Source organism: Monodon monoceros, unplaced genomic scaffold, assembly GCF_005190385.1.
Source record: "Monodon monoceros isolate NGI ecotype Baffin Bay Population unplaced genomic scaffold, NGI_Narwhal_1 Super_Scaffold_20, whole genome shotgun sequence".
Classification (NCBI taxonomy): Eukaryota; Metazoa; Chordata; class Mammalia; order Artiodactyla; family Monodontidae; genus Monodon; species Monodon monoceros.
This window is the reverse complement of record NW_021703777.1, coordinates 92399021-92416316: the sequence shown is the minus strand read 5'-3', so window position 1 is coordinate 92416316 and position 17296 is coordinate 92399021. Positions and strand designations below refer to the sequence as shown.

The following is a 17296-nucleotide window of genomic DNA, read 5'->3' as shown; positions in this document are numbered from 1 at the left end:
TACCTCATGACTCAAAAAGCTATTACAGGCTTAGTTGAAACAGATTACACTCTACCTCTGAGATTTAAATGTTACTAAAAAGCTTCCTGTGCAGTTTGTTAATGGGAAGATGCAAAAGTTACCAAAAAAAAAAAATCCAACAGAACAGCATTTCACTATTAATTAATTAATTTAACAACAGCTTTTAAAGCATGAAAGGATTTTTTGTGGTGATTACTAGATAAAGTAGTCTGCCACCACACCTAGAACACAATGAAAAAAGTCTAAACACTGTTAAGTTAGTTGTAAGAATTAGTAAGCATAGTACTTTTAAAACTGGTTGATTGTTTTAAAAAATTAAATAGTGAAATTACATATTTTCCTTAAAATTGCCTCCTAAATATTGAATTTAAAATTCTCTTTACTCGTCCTGCTTCTTAGTTTGTATTCTATGATTAATTTGGTAGTTCATTTTAGTAACATGAACTAAAGTTTGGTGATTGTTCTGATAACTTTTCTTTAACAGAAAGAATAAAAAAGAAAGAGAAAGGACAAATGAAAGGTATGAGAGACACACACTTATGAGTGACAAAAATTCTGGAAGAAAACTATATATGTCAATCTATTCAGAGTAGTATTAAGAGTTCTCTCCATAATTTTATATTAAATTACATTTCCTAGATATTGCTTACCCAGCCATTGAATTTTCAGAAGAAGGATCACATATGGATGACTCTTCAGATTTTATGCTGGTTTTCTTTGTAGAGAGATCTAACACTCCATCCCCTATAATTTTTGCAAGAGAAAAAACTTTATATTTGTGACAGGTAATCCTTAACATTTTAACATTTCATATTTTGATGATCTACTAATTCATGACCTAAAAATTAACACTTGTATTTGACACATGGCCATCACCAACTCATCTTGTGGTTTTAGCAACAATACATGACTGGGAAGGCACTACATAGGAAAAAAGAACAGAGAAGGAGCTGGCACTGCCAAGTGATATGAAGAAACAAAGAGACTAGATATAAAATGTTTAAAATCCACCCTTGGTCACCTTTTCCACTGTTCTGCAGTGAACAGCCATTGACTGCTCATTCAATAGAAACATGACTGCTTCCTATTCAAGGCTGCCCAGATGATGCTTTGGGAAAGTAGGAATAATGTACGTTGAACAAAACAGAAAGCATAGAAAATATGATGATGAATAAGAAAGCGATAATTAGCATTTACTAGGACTAGTAATATGTGGAACACATACTTTAGGTAATCTTTGACTCTATGTACAGCCAATCTATTTTTTAGAACTCAGCATAAAATTTTCCTGTTTTAAATAACTGAAATGTACAACAGTTGAATCACTGCCTATGTAATGTATTGTGGTTATACCTGTGATTGGATGAAGACACAACAATATAACATTTTAGGAAAAATAAACTGTTAGAAAACAACTGCCTATGTATTTGTTACTAACATGTAGTTATTTTATTACTATTATAATATTGAATTTACATAGATGAAGCTTCAATGATTCAGATATGTTGTTAATCTGATAAACTTCAAAATCAAAAAGAATAAAAATAAAACTATGAATTTAAAACACAGCAATACATACTGGGAATATATCTCTACGGATAGCTAAAAAATTGAAAAATAAGCTACAAGAAATAATTGTAAAAAAACCCATGTTTAAAAAATATACTAAAAAATTCAACTAGGTTTAAAAATAATTTAATTATGTGCAAAGCACTGTTTTAGGAACTTGGAGACCAGCAGTAAAAAAAAAGGTATACAAAGTACCTATCCTCACAGTGCTTGTGATCTAGTTAGATAATTCATACACCACCACCACTGGCAACAACCATATTTCAGGTTGATGATCAGTGCTACTTAGGAAAAATAAAGCAGAGTGAGCTGATAAGAGTAATGAGGGTAGGACTAAGGCAGCTGCTCTTTTATCAGGTATTATCAGTAAAGGCCTCTTGGACTTGAACAGAGTCCTGAACAAAGTGACGGTACCAACCAAGCAGATTATCTTGGGGAAAGCTTGCAGAAGGATCAGTGTGCAAAGGCTATGATATGGAATCATATCTGGAATGTTTAAGGAACAGCAAAGAGGCCAGGGTGACTAGAGTGGAGTAAGACGACTGTGAGAGATGAAATCAGAAATCAGGCAGATCACATAGGGCCTTGTAGGCCACGGTAAGAAATTTTATTTCGAAAGACAAGAAACCACTGGAGGATTCTGGCACAATTTTATGTTTTTAAAGGATCAATCTGCTGTGGGGAGAATGGACTGCAAGGGGCTAAGGGGGGAACAGGGACACCTGTTGGGAAAATGCTATGCTATTTCTCACCTCTAGGCTTTCACACTTTCAATTAGTTTCCTCTGCCTAGAAGTCTCTTAATCCTCTCCTTCTTCTATCCCCACACTCATCCTAATATTCACCAAATCTTACTCATCATTCAGTCATTCATGACACAACTTGAAATTGGTTGTCATTATTCTAGGTTCCTATACTTGCAATACTTACCTAGAGTATTTAGCATTTAGCAGGCTATATTCTAGTTTCTTATCGACTTATTAGTGTTAGCCACCAGACTATAAGCTATGTGAAGGCAGAGATCATGTCTATTTTATTTACTGATGTATCCCCACTGCCTACAATAGTGGCTGGCACACAATAAGTGTTCAATAAATATTTGCTGAAAAGAACTGAGAGGAACTAGAAGGAATTCAGTTATTGCTAGAGGTTAAAATGCCTAGATTGAAAGGGTAAAAAGGGACACTGGACAAATAAAGTACATGGTACATACTACCTTAAAAAATTATTAAATGAAGTATCTTGCCCCAGTTTATCCATCCAGCCCAATCTTAGGCTTAGTCAACAACTCATCTCAACCATCACACTTCCTGTGCATCTAAACCACTTGCAGTTCCTCAAACATCCTATGTGGTGTCAGGTCTCTCAAACTGCAGTGGATGGTTCCCTCTGCCTAGAATGTTCCTTCCACTTTTCAACTTGCCAAACGCCTCATCTTTAAAGATCCAGATCCCCCCAAGTAGAATCTTAGTGTTCACCTTGTCAACCGCATCCTATAACACTTACGACACTCTCATGCAATTTTTGATTTACGTATCTTTTTCTTCCATGAGACTGAATTCCTCAAGGTCAGGAATCCTGACTTACTCATTTGTATTTCATAAACAAAAGTAGAGTGCTATAACCTACTAAAATAGAGAAATGAATGTTGTCTTCTCCTTTACTATCTCATTTCTCTTCTTCAGCACTTAAAATTTTACTATTTTAAGGTCTTATAAGACCATCTTCAAAAACGTCATTACTACCTAATCCATATTCTGATTTATCACTGAATTCACTCATTTTGATTCTGCTCATTTTATGTAGTTTATAGCATATAAAATACACTCTTCATAAGTGTGTTATTCCTTGTCAGTGTTACAGAATAAATTAATGAATTTCTCCAGTTCTAAATTTTAGACTTTTGATATGGTCGATTTCAGGTTAACTACTCCACAAACCATAAATAAGGAGGTGCAGAGAACTCCTTCTCTCTCTCCTTTACATTAAGTGTGAAAACTAGGCTGTAGCTCCCTAGCTAGGACAGTAAAGGTATTCTTGTCCTTTTTGGACCACTCCTTGATTGCTGGTTTGACAGCTAATTTCAGTCTCGAGGATGAGCTAGACTTAAGCCCTGCTCCATCTTTAAAAGAACTACCCAAATCAGGCTTATATTCCTGATTCTTCTTCTTTAGGAACTCTAAACAGTGGCCCAGGTGAGAAATGCTTTTATCTTTTTTCCATAACCCATTCTCCATACCTAGGCTGCCCATGTTATCTATAAAAAAATCTCACTTTTCGTTAGTGGTTTTGTCACCTATATTAAAATATTTTGCTCGTATCATGATTCCTTTTTCTATCATAAAGGCTGTGGCTCAAGACCTAGAAAAATCATGAAGAGCAACCCCTAGGTTTATCTGAAATAGAAAAAACAAAAACAGTAAGAGAAGGGGAGAAATAGCTTGGGAACTAGGATTAAGAAAAAGAAAAAATCAGAAATGGCAAAAAAGGGCATTTTCTTGCCGCTGCTGATTTGCATCTATCAGCATCACTTCTTCACAATGGAGATATCACATCATAACTAGATTGTTTTGTGGGTATACATTTTCAAAGTACTAATAATTAACTTGATGGATAAAAAGTAAGCACTTATCATGCTAAATGCTTCAGGGCAACAGAAAATAAGTAGAAGACAGAAAGAGAGACTGAAATTTATTTATCATTCACCTATTGGTAGGTACTTAGGCTGTTTTAGTTTTTCACTATTACAAACAATTCTGAAGCGAAACTCCTTCTAAATGTTTTCTTGTGTTCACGTATAAGAATTTTTCTAAGATGCACACCTAGAAGTGTAAGTGCTGGACAGAAGGGTATACATTTTGAACTTCTGTAGATATTACTAAAATTTTTTTCCATAACCTTAACAACACTTGGTGTTGTTGAGATTTTTAATTTTTGCTAATCCGATGAGAAAGAAGAGCAAGTTGCAGGAGTAAATGAACATGAATGCATTTGGTATGCATTTACGTGAATCTCTAAAGCACATAAAACTATTTTGCTTAGAGATGCATAAATAGGTATTGTCAGAGGTTGCTTTCAAGGATAAACAAAAAGATGTGATAGTTCCTCAAGAGAAAACATATTAGAAGCAAATATGATCAAATAACACATTTATTAGTTCTGGGTGACAGGAACATGATTATTACACTGCATTTTGCTGTATATAAGAAAATTTTCCAAATAATAAAAACAGGTTGCTTCCATTTACTGGTTGTAGACCGAGCATTAACAACACGATTTAATTATTTCTCAGCAAACACTAGTGCAAAAGATATAGGATTAAAGACAGGCTGATGTAATCTACCAACAAGGTCAGGTAACTGTCTACATGACACTACCAGATAACTTTAAAAATGGACTGGTGTTTGGAAAATTGAAACCATGACCAAATTAAGCAATTTCTTGAGTATCAACATTTTATTGGGTTAATTTTTTTGAGAATTTGCATTCCAAAACCAAGATTTGGATTTCTGTTTACAAATTATTTTCAGCTCTGTATTCTCCTGCAAATTTCTGATGAAGAATCTATTAAAAGCAGACAAGTACAACCCTCATAATACAGAATTGTCTTTCACTCCTCCAAGGACACCATTCTTTCTCATCTCTTACCTGCCTCTGTCCATTCTTCAAAGTATGCTCTGTGCTCTCTTGGCCTGGCTAACTTTAACACATCCTTCCGGATCGTCCCCTCAAAGAAGGTTTTCCTAATTTTTCCCCAGCCTTCTTTCATATTCCCATAGCACCCTTCATATTCTTCTATACTGTATTTATGATGTGTTATTATAATTTGCCTAGTTTAGCACCTGAAGCCCAATAGCACTGTGGGGATTTAGTAACTACGTTTAGAATCTATTTACTATTTATATCTAGTTAAGTATACTTACTTAGCTGATTTTCTCACAAGACTCACTTCTAAGCAAGGGCCTGAAAGCAATAGTACCTCAATAAAGACCAATTCACTGACTCATCAATGACTTGCTCAATTCTGTCACACCAATCCTAAGCATATAGCACTGCACACAGCAGACCCTGACTGACAAAATAATCATGAAATCAATGAACTTTGTTCAGCTAGTCAGAAAATGACAGCACAGTCAAAAAGTTGATATCTATATGGGAGAGAGGTTAGCTTCACACAAAGAGAAACTCCAGTTCAGTTAAAGAGGCTGAGAATGATTTTTAATCATCAATTTCTATATTCGTTAGGCTCTAATAATAACAGATTTTTCTTTAGAAATATCAAGTTGATGATCACTAACCACTAAATTAAATATGAATATTAAATATATTAAAAACGTATTTATTAACTCATCACAATACTATTGGTCTCCGGTTGCTATACAAGACAAATTCATCAAGCTCAGTCCATACCTGAGTATGAACATGAGTTAAAAGACCTTCAAAAACACATTACCTATCATCAATATTAAAGATGTAAATATCAGTTAAGATTCAGTACATGAAGGCAAGTGAATTTTAATGACAAAATATCACATACATTTTATGTTGTTTGGACAAGGGGAAAATATTCCAAATTAAATTTCATAATAATCACTAGCAATAAAACTTTCATCCAAATCAATGCAATGTAACATTCCATGATGTTTGATGCAAACCTATGTTAATAGTTTTAATAAATACCTTGATACTATTTCTACTTTATGTCTTTGATCACCTCTTATCTCTCTCCTTAAATGGGTCTTCCTGTCTTTCTTTTAGCCCCTCAATGTATTGTTCTAGTCAGCCTTCAGCTCTTGTTTTTCCCTACTGTACTCTCTAGGAGATTCCCCTGATTTCAAATATTGAGCGTTTATATTTAACTGATTTCTAGAAAACAGCTTATATAAAAATCTAAATATATAAAACCGTAACATTTTTATAGTGTGCAGAACACCACTCTAAGAGCATTATATGTCTTAACCCCACTTAGGGCTCACACAGCCCAATATATAAATAGGTTTTACTTATTTGCAATTTTTAATGATAAAACTGAAAGCAAAAGAGGTTTTAATTATCTTGCCCAAGATAACTGTAAGTAGTGAAATGCCATTCAAACTCAGGCACTTATTCCAGACTCTGTATTCAACTACAATTCTAATCTGTGTAATGTTTTAAAAAGTCAAGTTACAATGTTGGTAATGGTACAATAAATTTGCCACCATCACACATTACCAGTTTAGGAACAAATGCTTTTCTAAATAATCTGGTAATATGCTATCAAAAATCTTAAAAATGTTCACACTCCTCTAGGCATCTATCTTAAGAAAATAGTATTTTGGGCTTCCCTGGTGGCACAGTGGTTGAGAGTCCTCCTGCCGATGCAGGGGACATGGGTTCGTGCCCCGGTCCGGGAGGATCCCACATGCCGCGGAGGGGCTAGGCCCGTGAGCCATGGCCGCTGAGCCTGCGCGTCCGGAGCCTGTGCTCCACAACGGGAGAGGCCACAACAGTGAGAGGCCCGTGTACCGCAAAAAAAAAAAAAAAAGAAAAGTGGTTTAAGTGGTTTTATATACAAAGATATACCAAAGATTTCAGTATTACTGATAAGCACAAATATATATAAAATACACACTTAACAGAATCTCGCTAATTTTCTGCTTTCCCCAGGTTTGCCATAATGAGCATATATTCATGAAGAAACCCCACAAACTTATTAACAAAATAATACCAAAGTGTAAAAGCAATCACTTGGGTTTATCCAAATTTTATTTTAAAATTGTTTTTATTACTTCTTTAACCATTGAGTTAAAGTTTCAGGGTCATGGAGGAAATAATATAATATCAGAGTAGCACATCAGTTAAGCTTTAACATTGGTTTTTCCTTCCTTCATTTGTCTTCCTCTGCACATCAAACACTTTTTTAAAAGGGAAGAGTTATTGCTTTCTCGATGTGTTTTTATTTAGTGCATACACAGCTGAAATCCCGTAAGAATTCACTCACCTACTATTTACTAATAATGACAAGGGACAAAATAAATCAGAGTGAAGTGCTTATAGTAAATTTAGAATATAAAAATTAATAATACTAAATTTAATTAGGAAATATTACTGGTAAAATTAAACAGGGTTTCAGCACTTCCACCATACGCCATTTTAGAATTTCACTGCAGTTCTTTTTTTTTTTTTTTTTTTTTGTGGTACGCAGGCCTCTCACTGTCGTGGCCTCTCCCGTTGCAGAGCACAGGCTCCGGACACGCAGGCTCAGCGGCCATGGCTCACGGGCCCAGCCACTCGAGGGATGTGGGATCTTCCCGGACCGGGGCACGAACACGTGTCCCCTGCATCGGCAGGTGGACTCTCAACCACTGCGCCACCAGGGAAGCCCTTCACTGCAGTTCTTTTTTTCTTTCTTCAGTTATTCCTACAAATACTGAACTAAAGCAAAGTTTCAAAAGGCTTCAAGTCAATACCTTGAAAAATATTTTAAAAAACATACTCTCTTTTTTATCCCATGTATTGTACTGTGTATTATGTAAGTTTAAGTTTCAACCAAACATTTAAAATGTGGGATGTACAACATCATATTGGAAGACTTTAGACTTGCTAGCCCTTAACATGCTCATCTAAAAGTGATTTATGAATTTTAAAAATCTTTTTATTGAAATACAACATTCATAACAAGAATGAACCTAACTACACAATTTAATGAATTTTCACAAACTGAACATTTCGATGTAAATAGTACCTAGATCACCACCATCAACCCAGAAGCCCCCCATCATATCTCCTCTGGTCCTTACACCTACCTCCACTATCTTGAGTTCTAACAGCTTTATGCATGCTGTTTTATGCAGCAATTTCACTTCTAGGAATATGTCCTAAGGTAAAAATTAAGACTGACTGCAAAATAATCAGCTCGAGCATGTTCACTTATATACCTGAAGATACAGAATTAAGTAATGTGATCCTTCCAGAAAATTGAATACTATTCAGCTAAGTAGATCAATTTAAGTATTAAAATGGATCTGCAGAAAAACAGTAACATATGGATGTTTAAAAATATTTTAAAAATACAACTTATAGAGGATTATATAATGAATGATTTGTGGGAATGAGCTCTGGGAGGAGAGAGTGAGAGTGTGTAAGTGTGTGTGTTGAGTATGTTTTTCCAGAAAATGATTTGGAAGGATTGAAAACCGAATCAGTTACTTCTGGGTGGATAAATAAAAGATCAGTGCATAGCTTTACAGTTCATTCATTTGATTAATATTTATTGCATGGTTATAATATGCCAGTCATTTTTCTAAATGGCACAAAGGAAACAGTAGGGAGCAAAACAGAAAATGTTCTTGCTCTCATGTAATTTACATTCTAGTAGAACAAAGAAAAGTCAATAAAATATTGATTTCACAAGGTGGTAAGGCCTTACAATGAAAATAAAACACAGTGACAGACAGAATAATAACAATGGCAGGTGGGAAGAGGTTACTATGTTGGAATAAATGATCAGTTAAAGCCTCTGGGAAGATGACTTGCTCTTTCTTAAAAAAGAAATTTAATTGAGATACCTTTCAAAAATGCAAAAATATAGAATGATTCCTTCTATCCACTCTTCAGTTTATACAATTACCTAAATTTTTGCTACACTTGCTCTATTTATCTCTATCTACTTAAGTATTTTAAAGTCAATTCCAGCTGTCACATCATTTCTATATTCTTATGCATCTTTAAACATATGAACATTTTTGTACATAACTATAAAAATTCCTTGTTATCACCTAATACTTAGTTTGTACTGAATTTCCTCTAGTGAGTCCAAAATGTCTTTTTACAGTTTGTATGTTCAAATTAGGAGCTAATTTGTCTGTGTTATTCTTGATGGCTATGTCTCTTAAAATTTATAGCAGCCCTTTCCCTCATTGTTTAAAATAATGACACTGACTTTTTGAAGAGGCCAGGTCATCAGTTCTACTAGAGAATGTCTCACATTATGGTTTGTTCTTTTTGCTCTCCTACGGTGTCGTTTACTTTGCTCTAAAGCAAATGGTTCTCAAACTTTTGGTTCTCATGATCTCTTCACTCTTAAAAATTACTGTGGACCTCAAAGAACTTTTGTTTAGGTGAGTCATAATATTTACCATATTATAAATTAAACTAAATATTTGTAATTGATAACTCTATAAATGTTTATAAAACATTTTAATGAAAAATAATATTGTCAAAATAAAGTGAGAACTTTAAAAAATAATTTTGCAAATCTTTTAAATGCCTAGCTTCTATTAAGCTTCTTGTTTAATAGGAGACAGCTGGATTCTCATATATGCTTCTATATTCAATGTGTTCAGAAATCATACATCAGCCTCTGACTGCACTACACACTTGTGAGAGAATGAGAGTGAAAAGGGCAAATAATATGTTATTATTAGTTTTGACCTGGTGTATCCCCTGAAAGAGTTTCAGAGACACTGAGGGCTTCCTGGACCACATTTGAGAACCACTGACCTAAAAAAATCGCTTAGATTCATTCATGTTCAACGTTTCTGGCAGGAACACTTCACAAGTGATGTATAAAGTCTATTTCTAATGATGCCTAAGTGATCAGTGTATTCTGATGACAACAGCCTGACCTCTCCATTGTAAAGTTCCCCAAGCAACCTCTCCTCTAATAGTTTTATCTTCTGATAATGTTTGATTCAGTTATCTTACTAGGCATTGCAAAATAATAATATTTTAAGTCTGTCGTGTCTGCCATATTTATTAACTGAAATTCTTCTTTAAGAATCTTCCTCAAAAGGCTATTTGGTTGTCCTGAAATACAATTTGTAAAAGCAAAGCAAAATAAATGCTTAACTCTTTCCTCTAATTGCTCATTTTCAAAGTAAGGAGTTGGTATGCTATGCTTCTCCAGTGTAGACTAATGACTTTGAGGGGCACCTTGTTTTTGTTTTTGTTTTGGATTATCATGAACTAATGGATTTTAAAACATTCAACATGTTTCAGTTGAAAATGTTTTTCCTTCTGATGCTTAAATGTTCTCTTATTTGGCCAATGGGGAACCCTTAACGTTGCCTCCTGTATTTGGTTGACAAATTAGTCTTTGGCACGTCCTTGCTTGCTGGCACAAGATGTTCCAGGCTCATCTTGTACATTTTCTGATCCAGACCTGGATTCCAAGGAAGCCTATTTCCCTTTAAGGGAAAATAATGTTTAGAAGGCCACAATCTTGGTCTAAATTCAATGCCACTGAGCTGTCGTGTTATTGCTTTTAGAATATTTCAGTGGTCAGACTAAGAAATGCACATTTTTGAGAAGAAAAAAAATCATGAGTTTGCAGTGACATTTCCAATCTACACATATGTAATATTACAGGGTGTTTACTTTGATTTTACACTTGTTTCTTCTCTTACCCTGAAAATCTTGGTTTCCCAAAACAATGTTAACATGATTATATATTTGATTTATCCTAGAGATCCAAAATAACAAACAATGGCAGTATTATTACTAATATTACTAAAAGAAGTTTAGAATTTCTTTGAAGCACTCCTTTGTCCTTAGAATATATTACACCAAGAATGTATAGTCAAAATACTGGGTAAAGTCACCTGACATCTTTCTTTTCTTAGTGTTAATATATTACTAACTTGATGCAGCTATGCTCATTTGTTACATTCTTTTTCAAATTTTAGGGATTGCTTTAACTTTAAAAAATGCTTATTCTTTGGGATCTGAACATTTATATAAAACTACATAACAAGGTCCATTCACAACACTTCTATCCTGCCTCCTCCGCCTCATTTACTTCATTCCCTTATAGGTTTTATCTTTCCTGCTTTGTTTATACAAAAAGAGAACATATATATACTGTTCTGCATCTTGCTTCTATCTCCTAAAACTTGAAAATGTCACTAATAAGGGATCTTTCTCACTCTTTTTATTCAAATGCTCAGTTTGCCACTGTGTGGATGTACAGTAATTTAGTTAACCATTTGGGTTACTTCTAATCCCTTGCTATTGTAAGTAATGCCGCCCAATGAATAACCCTGAGTGTATATCATCAATATTTGTGTAAGTGTAATTATAGGCTCAATTCCTTGAAGTGAGATTTCTGGCTCAAAGAGTAAATGCATATATAATTTTAACACGTATTGTATTGTCAATTCCCCTCCATAAGGATTCTACCAGTTAGTATTCCCCTAGCAATGAGAATACTAGAGATTGCCTGTTTCTTCACAGTCTCACCAGAAAGATTATGTTGTTAAACTTGAATTCTTATCAGTCTGATAGGTGTGAACCATATATGACTATTTCCTATGAGTTTATAAGTGTGTTTCCCTATGTTGAAAGGCTTTTAAAACCTCTTCTTCTATGAATTGACAGTAAAACAATGCTCATTTTTCTATCCGTGGTGTATCTTTCACTTCTCAATTTTTGAAACTCTTAATGCATTAGAGTATTAGTCCTTTATTTTGTAATATAAATTATAAATATTTTTTTCATAGACTACTATTTCTCTTTTGATTTTTCTAATGGTGCTTTCTTCTTTATCACCCAGAAGTTATTTTTATACACTGGAATTTATTATTGTCTTATTGTTAAGCTGATATTCTAGCTAAGATATAAATGATGAAGAGGGCCAAGCCAGAGAAAGAAGAAGATCTAAAGGCAGAGTAATCCAGGAAAGCCATCAGCAAGAGTGAAGGTTCAGAAGTAAGCTTAAATGTGTCAGAAATAAGCTTAGAATGTGTCAGAAATACACATGCATATAGACTTGCACATACTAAGCCAGGAAGAGAGGAAAAGGAGTTAAGTCCAGAGGGGTAGACAGGGACAAGGTCTTAGCAAAGCCATGTAGGTCATGGAAAGAAAACTTAAATTTTGTTCTTCATGTAACAGAAAACTAAGAGGAAGATTTAAATATAGAAGTAATATCAGCTTTACTCTATTCAAGCTGTTATTTTGAACCCCATTTTGGCACACTGATAACTTCAAAGTTAAGGTACATATTATGAAAGCTGTATTTGGAGGGAAAATACATGAAAAAAATTATAAGGGAAACCAAAACTCAGTGAATTATCACCTGGAAACCATGTGGTGACAGAGTGGCCAATTTTATATCAAACTATAACAAATATTCAGGAAATGTAATGGCTATAAAGAAATTGATTTTCTTTTTATACTTCGTACAGCTAATTAGGTTAGTCAAGTGACAGTTACATGGTAAATAACATTTATTTATGGAACTTCTGAATTTAAAGTGCATGGCTTTTTGTGATATTCTTTACAAAACAGAAAAGAGAAAAATCCAGCTTAAATATACCATAACAATTATATTTCTTGACACTCTATAATCTGACTTTAGGGAAAAGTTTTGACTAGTCTCTTGATTTTTAAGTGACTGAGACAATCTTCATACAGTTCCTCAAACACACCTGATTTGCTCCTGCCTTCTTTGATTTCTGGTATTTTTTTCTCTGTTTTTGATATTTCTTCTGCCTGGAATGCCCTGCCCTCAGATATTCATGTGGAGGACTTCTTCTCATTATTCAATTCTCTGTTCAAACTCATTTCTTCTGGGAGGCTTTCCTGACCACCTTACCTAAAATAATCCTCTCAAATCACTCTTGATATCTTGCTTATTGATTCTTTTTGTAAAATTAGGGGCACGCTGACAGGCATATTTCAAAACAGTAACAAATAACTTCTGGAAATGGAAAAATAATAACAAACTAGAAACTCAAGACAAAGGTAAAACAGTGATTAGAATAGCTCAAGAGGGAATCAGTGAATTGGAGATAGTTCTAAATTAAGTAGTCAGGATATAACACAAAGGGACAAAGAGGTGGAAGATATGAAAGAGAAGATAAGAGATATGAAGGATACAATGAGAGGATCCAAAATATGTCTCAGTAAATTTTGACAAGAGAAAAAATGGGAGCTGCATTACATTGAAAAGATAATGGCTGAAAAATCACAAGTGATAAAAGAAATTTGTCCTCGGTTTTAGAAATGATAGGACTTCCAAGCAGAATGAAGAAAAGAAATCTACACCCGGGACTTCCCTGGCAGCACAGTGGTTAAGAATCTGCCTGCTACCGCAGGGGACATGGGTATGAGCCCTGGTCTGGGAAGATCCCACATGCCACGGAGCAACTAAGCCCATGTGCCACAACTACTGAGCCTGCACTCTAGAGCCCATGAGCCACAACTACTAAGCCCACGTGCCACAACTACTGAAGCCCACGCGCCTAGAGCCCGTGCTCTGCAAAAAGAGAAGCCACCATGATGAGAAGCCCGTGCACCGCAATGAAGAGTAGCCCCCGCCCACTGCAACTGGAGAAAGCCCACATGCAGCAATGAAGACCCAATACAGCCAAAAAATAAATAAATAAATGAATAAAAAGAAAAAAAAAATAAAGAAATCTATACCCAAACATATCCAGGACAACCTGCAAAAAAGCATAAACAAAACACAGAGAGAAAAGTGAGAGAGAGATGCTAAACAAAAAGCGTGTAAAGATTACCTACAAAGAAAAGATGATTTGTTGGGTGGTTATAGCAAAAATAGAAGCCAAGACACTATCACGGTAGCAGTGCTAAGAAAATAATAATTGTCAGCTTAGACTTGTGTACCCAGAAAAAAAATCTCTTTGAAGATCAAGGTTAAAAAAAATAAGAATAAGAAACTGGAAAAATAATCCCAAAGGTTTACGACCAGTAGACCTTTATTAAAAGGATCTCTGGAGCCTGTGCAGCCCACCACTGCCAAGGTCCCGTGATCCAGGGACAATTTTCCAGGAGAACACAGGGCACACCTCAGGCTGTTGCAACATCACGCTGGCCTCTGCCGACAACGCAGGCTCACCCAGCATTCCATACCCCTCCCTCCCCCCAGCCTGAGTGAGCCAGAGCCCCCCAATCAGCTGCTCCTTTAACCCCGTCCTGTCTGAGCGAAGAACAGACGCCCTCAGGCGACCTACACGCAGAGACGGGGTCAAATCCAAAGCTGAGCCCCGGGAGCAGTGTGAACAAAGAAGAGAAAGGGAAATAAAATGGACAACCTGGAAGAAATGGACAAATTCTTAGAAAAGCACAACCTTCCAAGACAACCATGAAGAAATAGAAAATATAAACAGGCCAATCACAAGCACTGAAATTGAGACTGTGATTAAAAATTTTCCAACAAACAAAAGCCCAGGACCAGATGGCTTCACAGGTGAATTCTATCAAACATTCAGAGAAGAGCTAACACCTATCCTTCTCAAACTCTTCCAAAACATAGCAGAGCGAGGAACACTCCCAAACTCATTCTACAAGGCCACCATCACCCTGACACCAAAACCAGAAAAAGATGTCACAAAGAAAGAAAACTACAGGCCAATATCACTGATGAACATAGGTGCAAAAATTCTCAACAAAACACTAGCAAACAGAATCCAACAGCATATTAAAAGGATCATACACCATGATCAAGTGGGGTTTATCCCAGGAATCCAAGGATTCTTCAATATACGCAGATCAATCAATGTGATACACCATATTAACAAATTGAAGAATAAAAACCATATGATCATCTCAATAGATGCAGAAAAATCTTTTGACAAAATTCAACACCAATTTATGGAAAAAACCCTGCAGAAAGTAGGCATAGAGGGAACTTACCTCAACATAATAAAGGCCATATATGACAAACCCACAGCCAACATCATCCTCAATGGTGAAAAACTGAAAGCATTTCCACTAAGATCAGGAACAAGACAAGGTTGTCCACTCTCACCACCATTACTCAACATAGTTTTGGAAGTTTCAGCCACAGAAATCAGAGAAGAAAAAAATAAAAGGAATCCAAACTGGAAAAGAAGAATTAAAGCTGTCACTGTCTGCAGATGACATACTATACATAGAGAATCCTAAAGATGCTACCAGTAAACTACTAGAGCTAATCAATGAATCTGGTAAAGTGGCAGGATACAAAATTAATGCACAGAAATCTCTGGCATTCCTATACACTAATGATGAAAAATCTGAAAGAGAAATTAAGGAAACACTCCCATTTACCACTGCAACAAAAAGAAAAAAATATCTAGGAATAAACCTACCTAAGGAGACAAAAGAACTGTATGCAGAAAACTGTAAGACACTGATGAAAGAAATTAAAGATGATACACAGATGGAAAGATGTACCATGTTCTTGGATTGGAAGAATCAACACTGTGAAAATGGCTCTACTACCCAAAGCAATCTACAGATTCAGTGCAATCCCTATCAAACTACCAATGGCATTTTTCACAGAACTAGAACAAAAAATTTCACAGTCTGTATGGCAACATAAAAGACCCTGAACAGCCAAAGCAATCTTGAGAAAGAAAAACGGAGCTGGAGGAATCAGGCTCCTGGACTTCAAACTGTACTACAAAGCTTCAGTAATCAAGACAGTATGGTACTGGCACAAAAACAGAAAAAGAGGTCAATGGAACAGGACAGAAAGCCCAGAGATAAACCCACGCACAAATGGTCACCTTATTTTTGATAAAGGAGGTAAAAACATACAATCGAGAAAAGATAGCCTCTTCAATAAGTGGTGCTGGGAAAACTGGACAGCTACATGTAAAAGAACGAAATTAGAACACTCCCTAACACCATACTCAAAAATAAACTCAAAATGGATGAAGGACCTAAATGTAAGGCCAGACTCTATAAAACTCTTAGAGGAAAACACAGGCAGAACACTCTATGACATAAATCACAGCAAGATCCTTTCTGACCCACCTCCTAGAGAAATGGAAATAAAAACAAAAATAAACAAATGAGACCTAATGAAACTTAAAAGCTTTTGCACAGCAAAGGAAACGATAAACAAGACCAAAAGACAACCCTCAGAATGGGAGAAAATATTTGCAAACGAAGCAACTGACAAAGGATTAATCTCCAAAATATACAAGTAGCTCATGCGGCTCAATATCAAAAAAACAACTCAAACCAAAAATGGGTAGAAGGCCTAAATAGACAGTTCTCCAAAGAAGATATACAGATTGCCAACAAACACATGAAAGGACGCTCAACATCACTAATCATTAGAGAAATGCAAATCAAAACTACAATGAGGTATCAACTCATACCGGTCAGAATGGCCATCATCAAAAAATCTACAAACAATAAATGCTGGAGAGGGTGTGGAGAAAAGGGAACCCTCCTACACTGTTGATGGGAACGTAAACTGATACAGTCACTATGGAGAACAGTATGGAGGTTCCTTAAAAGACTAAAAACAGAACTACCATATGACTCAGGAAACCCACTACTGGGCATATACCCTGAGAAAACCATAATTCAAAAAGAGTCATGTACCAAAATGTTAATTGCAGCTCTATTTACAATAGCCAGGACATGGAAACAACCTAAGTTTCCATCAACAGATGAATGGATAAAGATGTGGCACATATATACAATGGAATATTACTCAGCCATAAAAAGAAACGAAATTGAGTTATTTGTAGTGAGATGGATGGACCTAGAATCTGTCATACAGAGTGAAGTCAGAAAGGGAAAAACGAATACCATATGCTAACACATATATATGGAATCTAAAAAAAAAAAAAAAAAAGGTTCTGAAGAACCTAGGGGCAGGACAGGACAGGAATAAAGACGCAGACGTAGAGAATGGACTTGAGGACACAGGGAGGGGGAAGGGTAAGCTGGGATGAAGTGAGAGAGTGGCATGGACATATATA

At 35.5% G+C, this 17296-nt stretch overlaps 1 protein-coding gene across 9 annotated transcripts in view; it reads right to left on the bottom strand.

Moving 5' to 3' along the window:
- Window positions 1–17296, bottom strand: part of LCORL (ligand dependent nuclear receptor corepressor like) — a 160577-nt gene that overhangs the window by 31857 nt on the left and 111424 nt on the right. For 7 of the 9 annotated variants that reach the window (XM_029235073.1, XM_029235074.1, XM_029235067.1 and 4 more), the window contains one exon: window positions 672–765. The exons of the other annotated variants lie outside the window; for them this stretch is intronic. In XM_029235073.1, coding sequence (XP_029090906.1) covers window positions 672–765 — 94 coding nt within the window. The remainder of the gene's footprint in view (window positions 1–671; window positions 766–17296) is intronic. 9 annotated transcript variants of the gene reach the window in all.